This window comes from Nylanderia fulva, unplaced genomic scaffold (genome assembly GCF_048542155.1).
Source record: "Nylanderia fulva isolate GAGA-0341 unplaced genomic scaffold, ASM4854215v1 Scaffold33, whole genome shotgun sequence".
In the NCBI taxonomy this organism is placed as follows: Eukaryota; Metazoa; Arthropoda; class Insecta; order Hymenoptera; family Formicidae; genus Nylanderia; species Nylanderia fulva.
In genome coordinates, this window is record NW_028190400.1 from 800,077 (window position 1) to 819,762 (window position 19,686).

General features: G+C 34.5%; 4 protein-coding genes across 7 annotated transcripts in view; 2 read left to right on the forward strand and 2 right to left on the reverse strand.

Moving 5' to 3' along the window:
* LOC114927898 (disintegrin and metalloproteinase domain-containing protein 10) overlaps positions 1-10,691 on the forward strand; it is a 68,103-nt gene extending 57,412 nt beyond the window's left edge. The window contains exons 10-19 of the mRNA XM_085484947.1: positions 71-195; positions 936-1,064; positions 1,220-1,388; positions 1,540-1,709; positions 2,104-2,271; positions 2,372-2,496; positions 2,596-2,710; positions 2,784-2,918; positions 3,523-3,750; positions 3,853-10,691. Of these exons, the coding sequence (XP_085341073.1) occupies positions 71-195; positions 936-1,064; positions 1,220-1,388; positions 1,540-1,709; positions 2,104-2,271; positions 2,372-2,496; positions 2,596-2,710; positions 2,784-2,918; positions 3,523-3,750; positions 3,853-4,749 (2,261 nt within the window). The 3' untranslated portion in view covers positions 4,750-10,691. The remainder of the gene's footprint in view (positions 1-70; positions 196-935; positions 1,065-1,219; positions 1,389-1,539; positions 1,710-2,103; positions 2,272-2,371; positions 2,497-2,595; positions 2,711-2,783; positions 2,919-3,522; positions 3,751-3,852) is intronic.
* A 480-nt stretch (positions 10,692-11,171) lies between these two features.
* On the reverse strand, positions 11,172-13,541 carry LOC146722333 (uncharacterized). Its single transcript, XM_085484945.1, is given in 4 exon segments — positions 11,172-11,813; positions 12,261-12,698; positions 12,701-12,773; positions 13,537-13,541. Coding segments are annotated over 4 exon segments (741 nt in total). The 3' UTR covers positions 11,172-11,588.
* A 167-nt stretch (positions 13,542-13,708) lies between these two features.
* Positions 13,709-16,558, forward strand: LOC114927910 (interleukin enhancer-binding factor 2 homolog). 3 transcript variants are annotated; one of them, XM_029298975.2, is made up of 5 exons: positions 13,709-13,853; positions 14,492-14,795; positions 14,913-15,219; positions 15,325-15,582; positions 15,979-16,558. In XM_029298975.2, exons 2-5 carry the CDS (start codon positions 14,499-14,501, stop codon positions 16,263-16,265), a joined length of 1,149 nt encoding a protein of 382 aa, XP_029154808.1. In that variant the 5' UTR covers positions 13,709-13,853; positions 14,492-14,498; the 3' UTR covers positions 16,266-16,558. The 3 variants fall into 3 exon arrangements, with proteins under 3 accessions (XP_029154808.1, XP_029154810.1, XP_029154809.1); XM_029298977.2 differs by having other exon boundaries at positions 13,710-13,829; XM_029298976.2 differs by lacking the exon at positions 13,709-13,853 and adding an exon at positions 13,979-14,050.
* Scgbeta (sarcoglycan beta) lies at positions 16,312-19,614 on the reverse strand. Of its 2 annotated transcripts, none has more exons than XM_029298978.2 (4): positions 19,240-19,614; positions 18,129-18,293; positions 17,629-17,854; positions 16,312-17,541 (listed from the first exon to the last, which is right to left on the reverse strand). In XM_029298978.2, the coding sequence occupies exons 2-4, from the start codon at positions 18,266-18,268 to the stop codon at positions 16,888-16,890; spliced, it is 1,020 nt and encodes a 339-aa protein (XP_029154811.2). In that variant the 5' UTR covers positions 18,269-18,293; positions 19,240-19,614; the 3' UTR covers positions 16,312-16,887. The 2 variants fall into 2 exon arrangements, with proteins under 2 accessions (XP_029154811.2, XP_085341063.1); XM_085484937.1 differs by lacking the exon at positions 19,240-19,614 and adding an exon at positions 19,018-19,233.
* Between the last annotated feature and the right edge of the window lie 72 nt (positions 19,615-19,686).

Consider the following 19,686-nt stretch of genomic DNA (forward strand, 5'->3'; position numbering starts at 1 on the left):
CAATGTCGATATGTTCGAACGAAGGAAAACCGATTGAACTGATAACGCTTCGACGTTTGCTTCGTTATAGAAGAGGATTATGACGCGTTCTGCCTGGCTTACATGTTCACGTATCGGGACTTTGAAATGGGAACTCTGGGATTGGCGTGGACGGGCGATCTGAAGAATGCTGGCGGTGTATGTGAAAAGAACGGGGTAAGTGCAGGCAAAAAAGGATGAAGATGATCGGTGATGATTTTTTTATCAACTAAAACATGATTATTTTATTTATCGATAAAGGATCCTGCATCAAATACATAAGATTTTGGCTTTTGGTAGAATTGGTTGATTGTTTATATGTTGTAGCTTATGAGTTACTAAAGTTATTAAAGCTAAATATTGGATAACTTACTGAGTTACATTAAGTCAAACAACTCACAGAGCCCGAGTTTTTCGTGTTTGACTGGCTATAAATTAGTTATACCTATAGTATTTTTTATTCAGCAGATCATGAGCTACAATATATGAGGAAACCAGTTGATCTTACCAAGATTCAATTTGATACAATATAGGGTTTTTGATATATAAAATCTTAGATGAAATTGAATCCCGATAAAATTGACTGAGTCATAAGTCTACAGCATATGAAAAAAACAGTCAGTTCTACCGAAAACCAAAATCCTATACATTTGGGGTTTTTTATAAAATTAAATTCTTAATATGTTACATTGAATAATTAATTTTGTAAAAAACCTAAAAATATATATAATATTTAATTCGATGAAATTTGAAGTAGTGTATGTGACTTATTAGTTAATCCACTGAAAGCGCTATGATTGATGACGTTTATGTTTTAGATTCTCGATCGACTACTATTATTATTATTGCGACGTATCGTCGTCGTTGACCGAACGTTCGTTTAACGAAAAATAATCGATAATGAAATAACGTTGCAGCATTACCGCGGCAGCATGAAGTCACTCAACACCGGCATAGTGACCCTATTAAATTACGGGAAGCACGTACCGCCTGCGGTCTCTCACGTTACTTTGGCTCACGAGATCGGCCACAACTTCGGCTCGCCGGTACGTAATATATACACTTCCGTCAATCGCATTTCAAACGCCACACGTTCCACATTCCGCTAGATATTATATGTATATACGCGATGTTATTCCATCAATATACAACACGCGAGCAAAACGCGCTGCACATGTTTTATTGTTCTTTTTGCATCCAGCACGATCCGGAACAATGTACACCGGGCGGCGAGGATGGCAACTTTATAATGTTCGCCCGTGCTACCAGCGGTGACAAGCGTAACAACAATCGCTTCAGCCCGTGCAGCCTGAACGCCATAAATCCCGTGCTCAACAGCAAGGCACGCTCGCTGAAGGGATGCTTTACCGGTGAGTTTTATAGATGAAGAACAACGCGATGTATCGTTAACGTTGCAACGAAACGAACGTTGATCGAACGCTCCGCATCTGCTCTTCTCCAATTATTCTGTATTCTGTGTTGTTCCATATAACTTGACGGCGCTTGCATTGTTTATCGTAGAACCGCAAATATCGCTGTGTGGTAACGGCGTGGTGGAGGAAGGCGAGGAGTGCGACTGCGGCTGGGAAGAGGATTGTCGGGACTCGTGTTGCCATCCGCAACGCCGTTATCCATCGGCCAACCAGACTCCGTGCACGCTCCAACCAGGCTCCGTATGCAGTCCTAGTCAAGTATGTATGAGGCTTGCAAGAAAAAATGGAACTTGAGCTGGATTGTATTGTCGAGGGAATTTTAGGATAACTTTTCTTTCTTAAAATTTAACTCGAAGATACTCTAGTCGCGCGTTTCTATCTTTTCAATTTCTTAAATATTAAATATCAAATATGCAAGTGTACAAATTCTTCAATGTTTATTTCAGTCAATTATCTATTTAAAAAAATTGACAAAAGAGTGTATAAATATTTAATTGTTTAAATGCAAAACAAAAAGAATTAATTCAAGCGATATTCTGCAAAATTTGCCTTAGGCGATTTATTCACCGATATGCATAATATGATTATACGGCGCACTGCACGCACGACATGATGTAATTTCGACGGCTCTGTTTGCCTTCCCCCATTTCAGGGTCCGTGCTGTACCGTCGAGTGTAATCTCCGTTTCGGAGACAAGTGCAGGGACGACAATGGCTGCCGCGATGCGAGTTTCTGCGACGGTCGTTCTCCGTATTGTCCACCGTCCATTAACAAGCCCAATAAAACCATTTGCAATCGTGAATTGGTTTGCTTTATGGGGGTAAATATTAATTAATTTTTTTAAGAACATAGAAGATGTTTTATTTATTAAATATACGATATATTTATCTTACACGCAAACAATTTTTCTTTATAATAAGGAATGCACTGGCAGCATATGCTTGGCGTACGGATTGGAATCTTGCCAATGCATACCAGGTCCGAACGATCCGCCGACGAAGGCTTGCGAGCTCTGTTGTCGAGTTCCTGGCGAAAATCAATGCTTGTATGTTGTTTCGCATTATTTTGTAGTTTGGGATTTGAATCAAAATTTTCTTCAATAAATCAACAGATCGATTTAATCGTCTATAAATTTTTTTTACAGATCTTCTTTCGTCTTGAACTCCCCGCCGTATGATATTCCCAACATGCACTCAAAACCGGGAACTCCGTGTAACGATTACAACGGCTACTGTGATGTCTTTCAAAAATGTCGCGAGGTAAATAGAATGAAAAAAAAAATGAAGTAGAAATAGAGATACAATTGGTGTTAAATAAAATATTTTTTATTAGGTCGATCCAAGTGGCCCATTAGCAACTTTAAGGAAACTTTTGTTATCCGATGAGAGCCTCGCCACTTTCAGACGGTGGGTCGCCGAACATTGGTATGCCGCCGCTCTGATCATTTTAGCAGCGATATCATTATTGGTACGTGTATTTATAGTACATCTATATTTTCTCTTGAACTGATAATTATTATTTATTGCCAAAATCAAATTTCAAAGTTTCCTAATTTTGATTCATTATTTTTAATTAACAATGAATTTGATTGAATTATTTATTGTCAGAAACGGTTACGGAACAGAATGAAAAGTGACGAGAGTAAGTGTAGGGATATGTCAAAGTAAACTATTTGTATATATACTTTAGTTCTATAATATTTACTGTAAAATAATTATTAGATGGAATTAATTATTGTTTTATTATTTCACATTATAATGTATTATTTGCAGTTTATTTCTGAGATATATGTAAATAATTGAAATGTCACATAGAAGCAAAAATTCCCTATAGCTGCTAGAAAGTGTAATCTTTAATTATTTATTAAATGAAATAATAAATTTGAAAGTAAATTATGTATCGATTTTTTGTTACTTTGTAAAATAAATATGTCACTATATAAAGATGTATACATGTATTTGTGCAATAGTATCTCCAGTATTCCTGTATATTCTTAAATTCTTGTACTAATTAATTAAGAAATAAAAATAGTAAATTGAAATTTATTTACAAACTATTTCTCTGTCTCTAGGTGGCCAGCATGAGATTACTGGGCAAGCGACCAGACTTGAAGTTGAAGTCTGTCACGATAATCCACAGTTCTACAACGGAAACGGTGCGACTTCCGCCGGAGGGTGCGGAAGGAGTGACGGTGCATCCGCCAGCAGTGCGCGCCAAGCTTCCTCTTAGTCGAAAGGTCAGAGAAAAAAGGCGTCATCGTAAACATAAAGAAGGTGGCCACACTGACAAGTTCAATAAAGTAAGTCAATTCACATAAGGAAGATATTACATTATATATTATATTAGAATGTCATATATCAAGTTTAACATTTTTAATTAAATTTTTAATTTCTATTTAAAGGATGTCATAACGAAGAAGAAACAACAAATTCAACAAACGAAAAGATTATCTACCGGCCAGGTGGATGATTTCGCGCGAAAAAGGCCGACCGAAGCTCCGACTGCTGCGGTGCAGGAGAATAAACGGAAGAAGACTTCGTCGGCGAAAGATAAGGGACAAGTCGCCGGTAATAATTTGGCCGGGGGCAGTGGCAGCGGCGATAACGATAAGAGGAAGCGCAAGAAGCAGCACAGGAAGGAGGTGATAGATTATTCAGCGATCCAGGCAGAAAAGGAACCAGAGCCAAATGCAGATCCTAAAAGCAAGGTGCGTTCGTGGTTATTAGCGTCGTCGCAGTGCCGACCGGACATCGGGGCGCGGACTAACGTGAGCGGTTTGCCAAAGAGCAAGTCAACCCCGGTGGGTTTAACAGCCAGTGGAAGTGGTGCGGTGGCGTCCAGGCAGCCGGTGACGCCGGTGTCGAGGCAACAAGCTTCGATATCCGCGCGACGTTCCGGTGCTCTGGAAGCTGGAAGGGTGGTGGAATTGAAGAACTCGTCGAGTTCCCTCGCCAGGAAGGAACGGGCGAGACTCCAAGTGGTGTACAAGCCTCCGTTCCGATTTAGCGTGAAGCTACGCAAATCCGACAAGGTGGCGCAGGCACCAGCAGGCGCGACTGCGAGTCACGCTAACGCGAGTGGTAGAACGGCGAAACTGCCGAGAACCGGAGTACTTCTGCGAACGGCAGCCAAGAGGAAGGATCGAGTTAGAATAGGCAGGGCACGACAGATCGCGCCTACCGGCATTGGGAACAGCGGAAGTGATCTGCCGGAACCAGCCAATTCCGATTTGCACACCGTACCCTCCGATTTGGAAGTACTGTTATCAGAGAGCGAGTTTCTCTTCTCGGACACGTGACCACGGATTTCGATGGGTACAATTCGCGTGTTTGAATCTCTTTCGAGTCGCTATGCGACTAGTAAGTAGTTCTTAGCTATTTATTCTAGCCCAAGAATGAGAAATTACCTTATTAGGATTATATGCGCGCGGGATAATAAATGATGCGTTGAATCGCACTAGCGCGTGCTTGAAAGAATCCCGTCCGAGAACGTGGAAGGGAAGAGTAGTCTAATTGATTTATTTCCGAATTTATCGAACGATGTTTTGCTTTATGTTTCAATACTATTTGCCGATTGTCTGATGTATAAACCAAGAAGATATGTATCGATTCTTATCGTTCTTCCTTTCCTCATCTCTAGAATAATAGCGTGACGGACTGGTTATATACGTTTGTGATTGCTCGTGCTGTGATCGGTGAAAATGTTTTTCACGTGCGATTAGAGGTCCGTTCTTTTCAGCTGAACTGGCTACAATAGTTCGATTTAGCTTTTTAACTCTACATTGGAAAGAAAAAGATAATTTCTGAAATGGTGCAGCCAGTTCAGCTGAAAAGAAGACCTTGGAACGAACGAAATTTCCACTTGGACGATGACAAACGTTGCACCAGCATTAGTTTTCGACGATCGAGCCAGTTTTCTTCTTCCAAAGAAAGGGGCCAAATCAACTGTTTAAGAGCGACTGGCAAATAAATGCTGCAAGTATTGTATACATTGCTGATCACACTCGCCTAATACTTAACGAAACTGTGAAAGCAGATTATGTCTTACAATTCGTTTTCGTCGATGATAGCTTTTCGAGAATCAGTGTGCAACTGATATATCGTACTCAAAATGCAAAACGTACTGAAAGCAATGCTTTATCTTTATACTGTGCCTGTGCTATTACTCTCTGTACCCTATTTTTCGACGCTTAAGGAAAATCGCGCCTGGCGAAGGTAAATCATTTATATCGATATATCAATCACGATCGAGAGGATGACAAAAGGAAAAATGCGTTAAAGCATAGATAGCTTTGATTAATTGATTTTTATCAGTCGCTCCTTTCAAGATTATAGCCATAATTATAAAGTGTAGCTATAATCTTTACATCTCTCAGTCCTTACTATGATACGGCTATAAAAAATACTCTATATTTTAGCTCTAGCTGTAACATAACTTACATACTTTATATTATAGCCCTAGCTATATAATATAGCTAAAATTACATTACAAAGTGCATTGTACATTGCAAATTATAGCTTTAGCTATAATATAATTTATATATATATATATATATTTTACATTATAGCCATTTCACTATAATGTGACGTATCATACACATATTAGCTACAGTTATATATGTATATTATAGTTAGGGCTATTATATTGACGCAGAGGAACAAACCTTAGTTTATCACGATTAGAGAGTTGATATGACATTGAAGTAGGTTGACGTCCATTTAAAACGTCAGATGGGCTTGAACAGATTGTCGGGAGGTCCTCTCGTTTCTTCGTCGCCCGATCTGCCTGTAAGGCGTTAAAGTAGTATTATCATTCACTCGAGAGGTTCCTATCGTTGACAATTCCTAATCTGCTACATCTCGAAGCATCCCTCTTTGGGGATCTAGTTTGTGTCTTCAGCGCATCCGCGAGCAAAATCGAGCCAACGGCGGACCGCTTATATATTTTTAAGACAACATCTCTTTAACGACGCCTGTTCCGCCGAGTTTTTCATTGTTCGCGATTGCTATCGGAGGAGACACGTCGTTCCTCCTATACTTTATACTCAATCTCCCAATATCTCTGGTGCTAACACTCAGTGTACTTACGCCTTTGTCCGATCGTGTTTCCGAGCGTAATTTCCATTTGTAAATATGCTTTATGCTGCCTAGACATTCCTGTTCTGCGAAAGATAAGTGGATTAACTAAAATCGATAGATAATCGTTTTGTTTACGTTTAGATCTCTCTCTTTCCAAATATATTTCTGATAAAGTAAAGAGAAAAAATCTATACAATTAAATATATTATCGACATAAAAAGAGAAACATTTTTATAACTCCAAGAATTAAATTAAGAGAAAGTAATACGACAATATTATAAATACATTGAGATTAATTCGCGGTGAAGGTGATAGTGCGAAAAATATTTTTGTCTTTCTATCACAAATATATACATATATTTTAGAATCCGTTGTATGAAACGGATTTCTATCGATTCTTATTAATTGACTTGTATATTTTTTGCATCGAATGCGTTTGCCGAATTTAAGTTCCTTGCGCTCGCGGCTCGCGTGCAGTCGAATATTAAAAAAAAAATATATATATATATAAATACATATATATCTCGGTACAGAGAGTATTCACGTGTTCGCGTTTCAAGAGTCGGCTTCGCAATCTCTCAAGCTGCCACAATTTTACTCCAGGCGATAGATCCGCGATTCGCCGGTTCGGTTAATCATTATGAAATCGACTCCTGCTAGCTCTTATTAGCCAACACGTATGAGTACGGTTAATGTATCCTCTCTTAAGATCTGTTTATAATCGCTGACTTCTCATACTGCCTGTCTGACATGTTAAACATGCAACAAGTATGAGTTGTCATTCTGTATAGTAAAGTAACAAACAAAATCGGATCGATACTCAAGGATAATAACATTAATAATATTAATACGCTCGTTGGCGGTATTCATTTTTATATATCATTCCGTAACAACAAGTATTATTCACGAGGAGAAAGCAAGAAAGAAAGGAAATAAGATAAATATAATAACTTCATCTATTTTTTACGTATAAAAATTACTAAGCGATATAAACAGGGTTTTGATAGGTTTCTTTTAATTTAATTAAAATTATTAATACCGCGGTGTGTGTATTCACAATTCTGTAAATGTAAGTGAATTATGTTATTATTAATTTCTAATTTCCAGACTATATATTCTATTTAGATTTATGTAAATAAGTACTCTCATATATGGCAAACGAAAATTCTCAGTTTTTGAATCTTATATTGGAATAATCTTATTTGGAGTTTAAAAAAAACTTTATTATATATCATTAATTATTAATTAATTATATTTTTTAAAGGACACATCGCTCGTACGATTAATTTTTGCAATAAAATATAGATATCGGTAGTAAATATTATATTAATATTTATATTTCTACGACGATTCGTGTGTTTATAACATTTATTCGTCAAGTGCAATTGACAGCCTAATTTGATAATTGAATGATATTTCAACTCCAAAGCTCGTAAAGACAAATACATCTATTATGTATTTACTTATATAGATAAACAAAGACTTTGCAGAAACTGTGCTAACAAAAGCACTTATACTCTTGGCTGACCGTGTTTTGTATACTTACATAATCGGTTCCATTAACTGCTGAAAGTGGTATTTATAATAAAAAATCAGTTTGATTCGCGTGTATGTGTGTGTATGTGTGTGTGAATGCATTTGTATACATTCGTACATGTACTTAATTTAATAAGAATATGTGATGTTACTTTTACACGAATTTATAAACAGGATTGCTTAACTTGTAAGGAAGCGCTTTAATTTTTAAGATCGAACTGTGTTATATCCATCTTTTGAATTAATCGAAAATCAAAATCAATATCATTTCGGTGAATTAAATTATCGATGTTATATCACGATAAAAATTGAATTGAATTGAATTGAATCGAAAGAAACTGTAAAATTGAGTACACGTTTTCTTTTATCTCGAAGAAATACAAGATTAAATTTAAAAGTTCTTGACTCTCTTCGTTCTCGAATTCTCGTAGAATTTATTATAACATATCTTAATTTTGATTTAAATAATTTTAAATTCGCAATAGCTATTTGCGAAAATTAACTATTATTAACATGTGTTTGCATATGTCGGAAAGAAAAAAATCTTTTTTTTATTTAAATAACGTATTTAAATCAGAGCTCAATGAGAAAATTTCGATTTTAATCCTCAAATTCTTACTCAATTATATTAATCCAGTGGCGCGATTCGCTTTATTGTGCCTAGTTGCTGCGTGTAAAATCGCTGCAAATTTATGTGCGATTGCGACGAGCGTTTAATCTGAATATCCATTAACTTTGCATTTTATTTTGTATCTTTATCTATACATATATATATATATATATATATATAAATATATTATATATATATTTATATATATAAATATATATACATTTATTGTGATACTTATATACTATATTATATAAATAACTAGAACTATGTATTCCGCTTTGGTCGTAAGATTTACGTTGTAATTTAAACAAAACAAAAAAAAGAGGAAGAATCTGTAGCTTGGACGTAGAATCAGCAGGTAGAAAACAGAAATACTGAGATATTCGGATTCTGTAATGTGTAGATGATAAATCTGTAGCTGTTATCTTTATATAGTCTGTCCAGTGAGAGATTCAGTCGCGATGAAATGAATCAAATCTGTAAACGCAAATTATAGATTAAACAATTTTCTACACCTGCGTAAATTCGATGAGTGCGATGTGAAACATATATATGAGAAAGATTTTGCGCCATTCAAATAATTATGTTCTAATTTCGTTCCGAATTACGATCCTAATTAGCGCAAGATTAATCAATAAATAACAGAAATCGAAAAAGTAATCAATTTATAACAAAATCAAAGGAAAATTCAAAGTAGATATATTCACTGAAGAATTAATAATGAGTTTAATGAGAAAAATAGGTATCGATTATATTTTTGAGTATATTTTTTATATTATTTTTTAAAATTTATTTTAATCGATATTAAATATTTTTATTCATTTTAATAAGCACATCTCTAGTATAAGAATTTTAATTGCGATTCTATTTTTTTCAATTTACTGAATTAAATCAAGTTTATTTAATTGAAGAGAGAGATACTTAGCACTGCTAAGTTAACAAAACATGATACTGTGAAAAAGCAACGAGAAAATCAAAAAATTTTTATGAAATATATATACATTAAGCAGAAAACACATCGAAAGGAATCTGATGTCTATTTGAACTTTCTAATGTGAAATAAAAAGGAATAATAACGTTGAAATTTCAAATGGAAATAAAATTCTTTTCAATTTTATTTTATTTCACATGACATGTTTTGAAACAGATTGACAAAACTACTTTTATATGAAAAAAATGTTTCAAGCTTCTACAAGAATTTCTTTAAGCTTTTAACATTTATTGATGAGACTGAAGATTTCTGATTGCTCATGTAAATTATTTAGCGGCACTGCCACGTGGCGTGAAATCTTTTTCTATGTATGTGCATATTCATCGTATGACTTTGAAAAAAAAATACCGTAGTTCAATAACCGTATAGCTAAACATTGTATTTTTGATCTGCGGATGATGAGAGCGCTGAGCATATTTATAGTGACTAGATAGCCGCACCGAGGACAAATTGATTGCTCGTACTTACATACTGTAATCATTCCCGTTACACTCGAGTGCTTCTTGTTCCATTTAATAGTTGACAGTAGCAGGGGGAAGAAGGATGAACCCCTGCATGCCAAATGACACGACACACACACACTCGGATCGACAAAGTCGAGGGCACAAGTGGTCTCGATCCGAACCTATTCGGAATATTAGATACGTCCGAGAGGCGAGACTGTTATTTTATTTTAACTTTTATCGCGTAAACTTGTAATTGATATAAGATGGGGCTGCTGTATTTTTACACGGACTTTGTACAAATATAACAGGAATTCGCGTGGAGAAATCACGCGATTTGTACATACCTGTATACCAATAAATGCTAGACGAAATGTGAAAAAAAGACAGAGAAGAAGCTGCGATCGCGTAGAATGCGAACACATGTTGAAGAATGAGAAAGTATTTAGCGATTGGTATAGAAGCATTTTGCCAAGAAAATAAGTGTAGTTTAATTTATGAGGATAGAAGCATAAGTTTATCATTGTAGAATATCAGTAAATAAAAAAATTGAATAATAATCTGTATTTAGACGCTAAATATACTTTCAAGATTTTCAATTTTTGTCTTCGCTATCGCCCGGTCGTAAGCTTCAAATTTTTCATTAAACATTCTTATACATATTATTCTTCAAAGCACTAGTGTTTTAAGTAAAAATTTTGGAATTTTATATGATAAATTAAATATTACACAACTAAACACCTTAGATGCACTATTAAAATTTATTGTTATTCCTTAATTTTTCTTCATTGAAATAGATAAATCTGTGCAACGTTATTTTTCTTCCTTTTATTAATCAATCGTGAATTTAGATCACTAATCACTTGTACATCCTCCAATGTTCATATTAAATTTTTTTTTCTTTTGCAATTATATTATTTTTGCTTCTGTCGTTTGACCCTTTTATGGTCTCTCTTAAATATTCCTCATATTGCATTTCTAGAGTATATTTATATTATATAATTATATAAAATAAATATACTCTAGAAATGCAACATGAGGAATATTTAAGAGACCATAAATTTTATATAATTTTTATATAAATTGTAATTTTGTAATTATAATTTTATATGCCTTTTCTATAGCATTTTATATTATAATTAAATTGTAATTTTTTGATATACGTAATGAAACTATAAGTTTACACATTTGCTACTACGTATTTGAATAAATCACAGAAATATTAGAACATAATGTGACGTGCATCATCTTGGTTTCTTTTCTTTTCAGCATCTTATTCTTTGGTCAAATACCGTGTAAATGCGGCATCAATCGCTTCATTTTTTGCTTTGTGTTCAGCGATAGCTTTCTGACGTCTGACCTTCAAATAATACATTTATATATTTTTTATACAAACATACTCACTTATTCTTATTTATATAATTTTTGTATTCTTGCAGAAAATGAGCGATTCGAATACTCTTTAAATTTATTAATTCGCTAATTGCAAACTATTGAAATTCTTGCCATTTCCTTTAGAAATTCAGCAGTAGCGTATTGTTTCCTTAACGTAAGCATAGTCGGTTCCTTTGCCCACTTGTTTTCCTGTTCTTCCTGACGCAATTCGTTAGATACTTTTTTCCATTCTCTTTTTTTACATACATTATCCAGCATTTTTCCAGCTACTTTATTTATCGCCGCTTCTCTCATCTCGCGAAACTCTGTCTATGTCACGAAAAATACGTGTCATGAAATTTTTTATCGCATCAATTTATGGTATTGATTAAATTTTATATACATATACAGGGTGTATACTCCCGGGAAAAACTTGGAAAACCTTGAAATCTCAGGAAATTTAAAAAAAAAATTTCCCCTTTGATTTTATTTTCAAATATATCTTTAAAGAATATAAAATTTATTAAGTTTATATAAAGTATATTAAAATATACATTTTATTATAAGATATCATATTATTATATTGAAAAATATTTTATTTATGTTAAAAAATTATGTATAACAAAAATAAATTTAATTTAAAATTGTATATTTAAAATTTTTTTAATACTTTAATTTTACTTGGAATTTTGAACAAAAGTACCTGGAATTTATTTATAAGATTTGAATATACATCCTGTTATATGTACCTAATTTATTCAAAAGATCATAATTTACCTTCTTATCGAGCAGTTTCTCTTGTCGAGCTTTCTTCTTCGCAACTATACGAGATAGCCTCTCGTCTTCATCCTCCAATGCTTTCTTATATTTCTTTTCCCAGGCATCCTCGGCTGCCAAAGATGAGATCATCTCCTTTCTTAACAGAATCGCATTGTTAGCTTTCTTCTCTGTTACTTTTACATCTTTCTCCTGAATTTTTCGCATTATCTGCGCTACCATTTTGCGATCCAGCTCTTTCTCTTGATTTCTTTCGTCTTGAATTCGTCGAGGATTGTCCGCTAATTGACTTTGCAGATCAGCGTGCACATTTCGCCTTTTGTTCTCTTGTTCGACTCGTTCCAATTTCTCGACGGTGTCGTCTTGATGCAAGAGCTTCGTTAACTTCGCCTGACTCGCTTCCAAATTAGCTTTCTTTTCTATCAGACGTGATCGTGAGCTTCTTTCTTTCTAGCACAATCCGATAGCGATCGCGTGACAGATTTTACACAATTCAATTTTAGCGCACGTTTTCTTCATCTGTATAAGAAATTTATAAGCAATAATAAATTTGACATGCAAAATTAATTCATTTTTATACTAATCATAAAATATTGCAGAATATTTCTTATTTTCGCATTTTATTTATCCGAATTTTTATTTGTTCAATTTTTTCAATTAATTCAATATCTAAATTTTTTGTGTTGGGATAGTATCAGAAAGGTTAAACTGATCAGAATAATTATAACATATTTAACTGTAATAGCCACTTTTTGCATGCGCTTTATAATTCTCTTAACTAAATTTAATAGCGAGATGAACAGCGAATCTTGCGTCGCATAGCGGCAAATGAAGGAACTATTACAAGATAATATTGCATAGTATATTTTGCAATGTCTCCAATAAAATATTAAATTTATAATATTTGCACAATGTTGCTTCAATATTTATTATGATACAATAAAATAAAATATTTATGCAATATTTTAGCAATATTTCGTGCTGTAAGAGAATTTGATGGACATCCTGTGGACGTCCAAATATTAGTTTGCAAAAGAATTGGTTTTATTTAATATATTGCAAGACACACACATTGAAAAAAGATAAAAAAGATGAACAAGAGAATACATAAATATTTTAAATTAATTAATGTATTTTTATACATGAATTGCAATAATATGGAGCGTATATCTTACATCTTATCGGAAATAATGAAAATTTAATATTTGTCAAAACATGCTTAAGTTATGCAAAATATTCCAGGTAACAAGCTGACGTCAGTCGACGTCAAAAAGACGTCATTTTGACGTTTATGACGTCAGCGCATTACCTGGGATATTTACAATGGTAATTATATATAAATATTTAATCGACACCGTCGATAAAAAAGCTTGACTAGTTTTTTCCAGTTTTCTCGATGAATGTAGATGGCGCTATGGTAAATACGGTGACGTATCTTGCAAAAAAACCGGCCGGGATGGTCGCTCTCATAGGACTGTGCTTTGTAACCGGCGTTAGACGCCAAAGCGGCGAATATTTTTTCAGTTATTAATAAATCATCATCACGTCTTTCCAATTTGCGCCCTTTGGGTGAGTGTATTGCTTATATATAAGGTATAGAAACGTATTATTGATCTCCAACTTTCTCGTACTGAAAATACTCCGATTTAAGTGAGAAAACATGCTCCTTGATTAGGTTAAATTATCCAGAAGCGTCGTATTGATTTTTGTGTAGTCTACTGTTTACGAATATTTTAAGCACATTAGCTTGAAGAATGAGTGTGAAAATGATCAACACTTATCAAATATACGTAGGTGAACGTATTATATTTTGTGGAATATTGTTATAATTATTCGAGTATAATATAACCTATCTTTGCTATTATCTACTTTTATTACAAATATATACATGGGTGTTTCAGTTTCCCAATTTCTTTGGATCATATAAATAATTAATTATAGAATAATGTTAAAGTATGGCGGATTTTAGGACAATAATTTGGAATTATGAATAATTTGTTATAAACTATTAAAATTTTGATAAATTAAACTTTAGTTATGCTTAAAAAATGTAAGCGGACAACCCTATCATATTTGTTTACTTTTAAAGAAATATGTATCTAATAAATATTAATTAATATAATTAAAACAATTTCTTTCTTTTAGTAAATAAAAATAATATGATGCAGATATGTGTTACTTATATAAATTGAAGTAATTTTATTACATTATTATATTATTTATTGTTGCAGAAATAACATGGTACGAGGTCGCGGAGGCATGATCAGAGGCGGTCGAGGAGGTATGGGACGTGGAATGGGGTTTCCACGAAAACAATTTCTGCCACGTCATCCATTTGACTACACGCTATGTGAAGCTGCTTTTCCTCGTGTTAAACCCGCTCCAGATGAATCAGACTTTCAATCAGCCCTTTTAAAGAAGAATTCTGACATGTGTCCTACACCAAAAGAGCAAACTTCCATTTTAAATCTTGTAACTAAACTGCAGACTGTTCTTGATAACTTGATTGTTGCACCAGGAACTTTTGAAGCTTGCGTAAGTACATGTCATGTTTAATTAATCAAAAATTAAACTGCTCACATATTTGCACTTAATATTTCTATCTTGTGTAATATATTATATGCATCTCATTTACATGTGTCTTCAATATAGCAATTAGAGGAAGTCAGACAAGTTGGTAGTTTCAAGAAAGGTACAATGATAAAGGGTCACAATGTCGCTGACATTGTTGTAATTCTGAAAACTTTACCGACGAAAACGGCAGTGGAAGCTCTCGGGAACAAAGTCAATAATGATCTGAAATCTGTAAATCCGAAAGAAATATTCAGAGTTATACAGACTGAACGGGGATTTGATATAGCTAATAACGAAGCTACTGTTCGTGTATTGATAACCACACTGCATCAAAATCTACGCAAACTAGAATCTGATCAACATTTAGACGTCAAAATTTGTCAAGGTAATTGTCTTGTATTTTATTTTATTTATTTATTTATTTTTTTAGGTAGTAATGAAATAAAAAATCTTAGTAACTGTTACTAGAAAATACATTTTTTATTTATAGGGCATCTCGCTGCTATTAGACATTCTCGTTGGTTTGAGGAAAATGCTCATCATTCTAGTATTAAAGTTTTAATACGCTTACTTCGTGATCTCAGAAACAGATTCGAAGGTTTGGAGCCACTATCTCCATGGATGTTGGATTTGTTGGCGCACAATGCAATAATGAATAATCCCAGTAGACAAGCTTTACCGATTAATCAGGCGTACAAAAGAGTATTGCAGTTGCTTGCTTCTGGATTATTCCTTCCTGGATCAGCAGGTATTTTAATTTATTTGTCTCTACTTCAAATTTAAAAGAATTTCTATATATAAATATAGAAAAATAATTGAGTAAAGTCTTTCCGAAAATATTCTTTAAAAAATTGCATTTATTTTATCGTTATATGAAATTTTATTAATTTTTTTATAAAAATTACATGTTGCGCCGCAATTATGCTATAAATTTACTTGTTTTCCTTGGAATTAAAAATCTTTGATTAGATTATGAATTATGACGTCATGAGTAAGGATAATTTTTATAATGCTGCTTCAAGACGAGTCTTCTGTGTGTTAGATATGAATTACGGGAATTATTTGTATCAAGTTCCGAATAATTGACGTAGCAAATATTGCCTCAATCGCAGCGTGTTGCAAGGATTTTAATAACTTTTCTCAGGTATTTCGGATCCGTGTGAGGGTGGTAATATACGCGTGCATACCGCGATGACTCTTGAACAACAGGATCTCGTATGTCTCACTGCCCAGACATTATTGCGCGTATTAGCTCACGGCGGTTATAGACCATTGTTGGAAGGTTCTAACAAACTCGCCGTGGAGATGAGCGTATGGGCGGGTGGTGTAGTGGCAAGTCCGTTGGACAAAGCATACGAGCCACCCACGGAACAAGAACAGCAGGAGGACATGGACGAAAGCAATGAGGAGATGATCACGGAAAGCGTATAAAATTTTATGATATGCACCGAGGTTTCCTCGTTTTTTGATGAAACGAAATGATGCTTTTACTTTCTTATTGTCGTTTCTTATAAAATACTGTATTTAACATTCGCAAATACATTTCGATGAGTTCCGTCGATGATCTTAAGGTGACATCATTTATTCACGATGTTCATATTTATGCGGGAACGATTCAAGGTATTGAATGTGTCCACAAAAAATGTGTGATTTTTCGTGTATACATAAAATATAGAATAGAATAGTATGTATTCTACACAAAAAAATTCGATTATATAACACTACTTCTAAGAGTTTTGTTTTTACATGATAGCACCTTAAGCTTTTATATTCTCACTCACGCTTAAGCGTTATAGAGAGATTTGATCTCTAAAGATTCGGCTTACATAATCTTTGTGTCAGTATTTTTCTTAAAGATATGCGAATTAATGATTATGTGTCAACGATATTGTATAAATGTGCCGAGGCCCTATCGTCTACTATATCTTGCTTAACGTACTGCCTATCGATGTTACACAAATTCAGGCTTCGAATTTCGCCGCATTTGCCTATCTGGCAGTGATATGCGCTTCATTTAAGCGTGTTGTAGAAAATATCAGTCTTTACTTCGAATTCAATGTAGACACGGATCGTTTTCGGGAGTCCTGGCGACTCGCGCGCAATTGACGGTGCGAGAACTCGCGCCCGGCCGGACTGGCATCTTGAAGAGCTTGCCCTGCGGCATGCAAACGCAGACTTTGTACTGCTCGTGAGTCCCGGCTGGACTCTGCAAGAACATGGGCGCCACCGGGATGCTCTCCACGTCAATGGAAACACCATCCTTGGCGTCCAGCACGACGCTACCGTTTACGCTCTTCAGGAGGACCTCCAGGTCGGCGCTCCAGACGATGTCCTTGCTCTCCATACGCACGCCCTCTATGCCGTGCATCGAGATCTGATTGTCGGATTTTATTGCGAGGCTCTCGTTGACCGGCGAGGTGATCCGATAGGTCTCCGCGAGCCGCACATCGACCGTCTCGACGCCGCTCGGCAGGCCGAAGTTCGGGAAGTCGGTGGTGAAATAGGTCACGCCGGTGCGCGGATCCTTCACCTCGAACGACTCCACCTGCGACATGGTGGTGCCGTTCGTCAAGACGCTTAGCTTTGAACGCGGATGTGTCTCTGGATAAATGTGGCCCTTTACGTCGACGTGCACCCCAGCCTCGTCCCCGGATACCTCCATCGGCTCGTCGCCGTAACTCTGGCAGACACCGGATTGCAGGGATATCTTTGGAGAGATAAAATTAATTCATAATATTAATATTCAAGAATATAATAATATATTCAGCAATATATAAAGACTGCATACTCATACCTTGTCCAAGTCGGTTCTTCCATAAAATTTGACAAGATTCTCATCTGGAATTACTTCCATGGCCTCCATTCCCTGACTAATGCGCAAAACAGCAATAACAATGATATTCAGGAAAAGATTGCAGAGACCGATTATCGCCAAAACTAGAGTCAACGTCCAAAGGCAATAACGCCTCTTCGTAGCTTTTTCGCTCGGCGATGACATACCGTACGAAGAGCTGATTGCCCTGTTAATTAATTAGACTGAAGGTTAATTATTTGTGAAATTAGTCTTAGTCTAGGGATTGCGACAATAATTTCAATTAACTAATCAATTTTGAATTAATTACGATTATTAGTTCCTTGCTCATTTCCTTTTTAAATACCGACGCTTCTTATAAAATAAAATGAGGAAAACAAGAGTCATATATTAATAGTGAGACAATAATTATTATAGAATTATTATTCCAAATTGATGAAGACATAATTTAAATTTTGACGCATATAGCTTATTTTATTCACCTTGCATGTACACTGCCGCAACTATTTTGGCGAATAAGGCCTTTAATCAGAGGCCCATCACTGTTGGATAAATTATCGTCAGCTTTCGATATCGATGGTGAACCGGTATCATTTCCGCATACATCTAGCAAAGCCGACATTAGAAGTTCCTCTGTGTTCGTCTACCTATCGAAATATTATCATATTATTATAAAAGAGTAGCACAGAAAAAAGTCAGATAAATAAATAATTATTTATTTTGCTATACATATATAATTAGATTTTTTATAAATAAAATAACAGGCGAGCACAAATAGCAGACATGAGTGCAATATAAAAAAAAAAAACAATTCACTCAGAATTTTGAAAATTATTAATGAATTGATAAAGTTCACAAAAATAATATATTGGAAAAAAATATATATATTATATATGAATTACATAAAAATAAAAAAAATATGATAACTAATACAAAACTATATAACATTAATACTTTTGACAATTTTTATATCTTGATCTTTTTATATGTTGATTTTTATATATTTCACTTTTTTATGGTTTTATAAGTTAATTAAAAATAGATTCTGTTCAGTTTAAAGCAGAAACGTTTGTGTCATTTTGCATTATTATTTTTATATGATTGCGATATATGTTTTTAGTCTTAAGTATTATTTTTATAAACTTTAATTCATTAAGATTTTCAAGTTTCTTAATAAATTGTTTCATTTTTGATATTGCACGTATATTTGCTATATTTGTTTCTCGAGTCTGCCTATCAGTTTATTAATTTTTATTGGAGTTTTTTGTTGTTTTACATCTTTTATGTTTATATTATATATTATATATTAACATAACATGAAATTTTAAATTTTTTCTTTCTAAAATATCATCAAAAGCGCGTAATGCATACCTCGCGTCTTCAGCACATTGCAACGATCTTACACTTAATTAAAGTTTAATTAAAATTAATATTACGTGTCACTATTAAAAAAATAATTTTTTTTGTTAATTTCGGGGCACTTTTTGTCCTCCTTTTTTCCACGAGCTTTTTCGATGTACAGGTGAACTTTATATATTTTCGTTCGATAACAGAAGTCGCGAGATGCGATAGCTTCGCGACCGACTTTCTTACCTTGACTGCGGTATATCGCGAAAGACGGTCAACTCTTGGAAGGAAACGAAAATAGACGGCCGTGTTCTAACTACGTTCGTCGAATACGACGAACGGACTCTCGCCGATAATCGGGAATGATGGAAGTGGATGTGAGAACTCGTCGGTCGGCGCTTGCGCGTCCAGGGATCGATGCCGAGCATCCTCAGGAATTCGCCCTGACTCGCGCGCATCCGTCTCCGGGAGTTCATATGCATTCGCATAAATTGCTCCTTGTTGCGCATCCGCTGCTCCTTATTAACATTACGTTTGGTTTAATAAAAAAAAGAAAAATTGAATTATATATATTACTGATTCTCTTCAAGTGAATAAATATATCTGCTATCGCGGAAGATATATTGGAAAATGATTTTAATGAAGAGATCGAAATGAGCAACAAGAGGAGAAAATTGAAATGACTTAAAAATA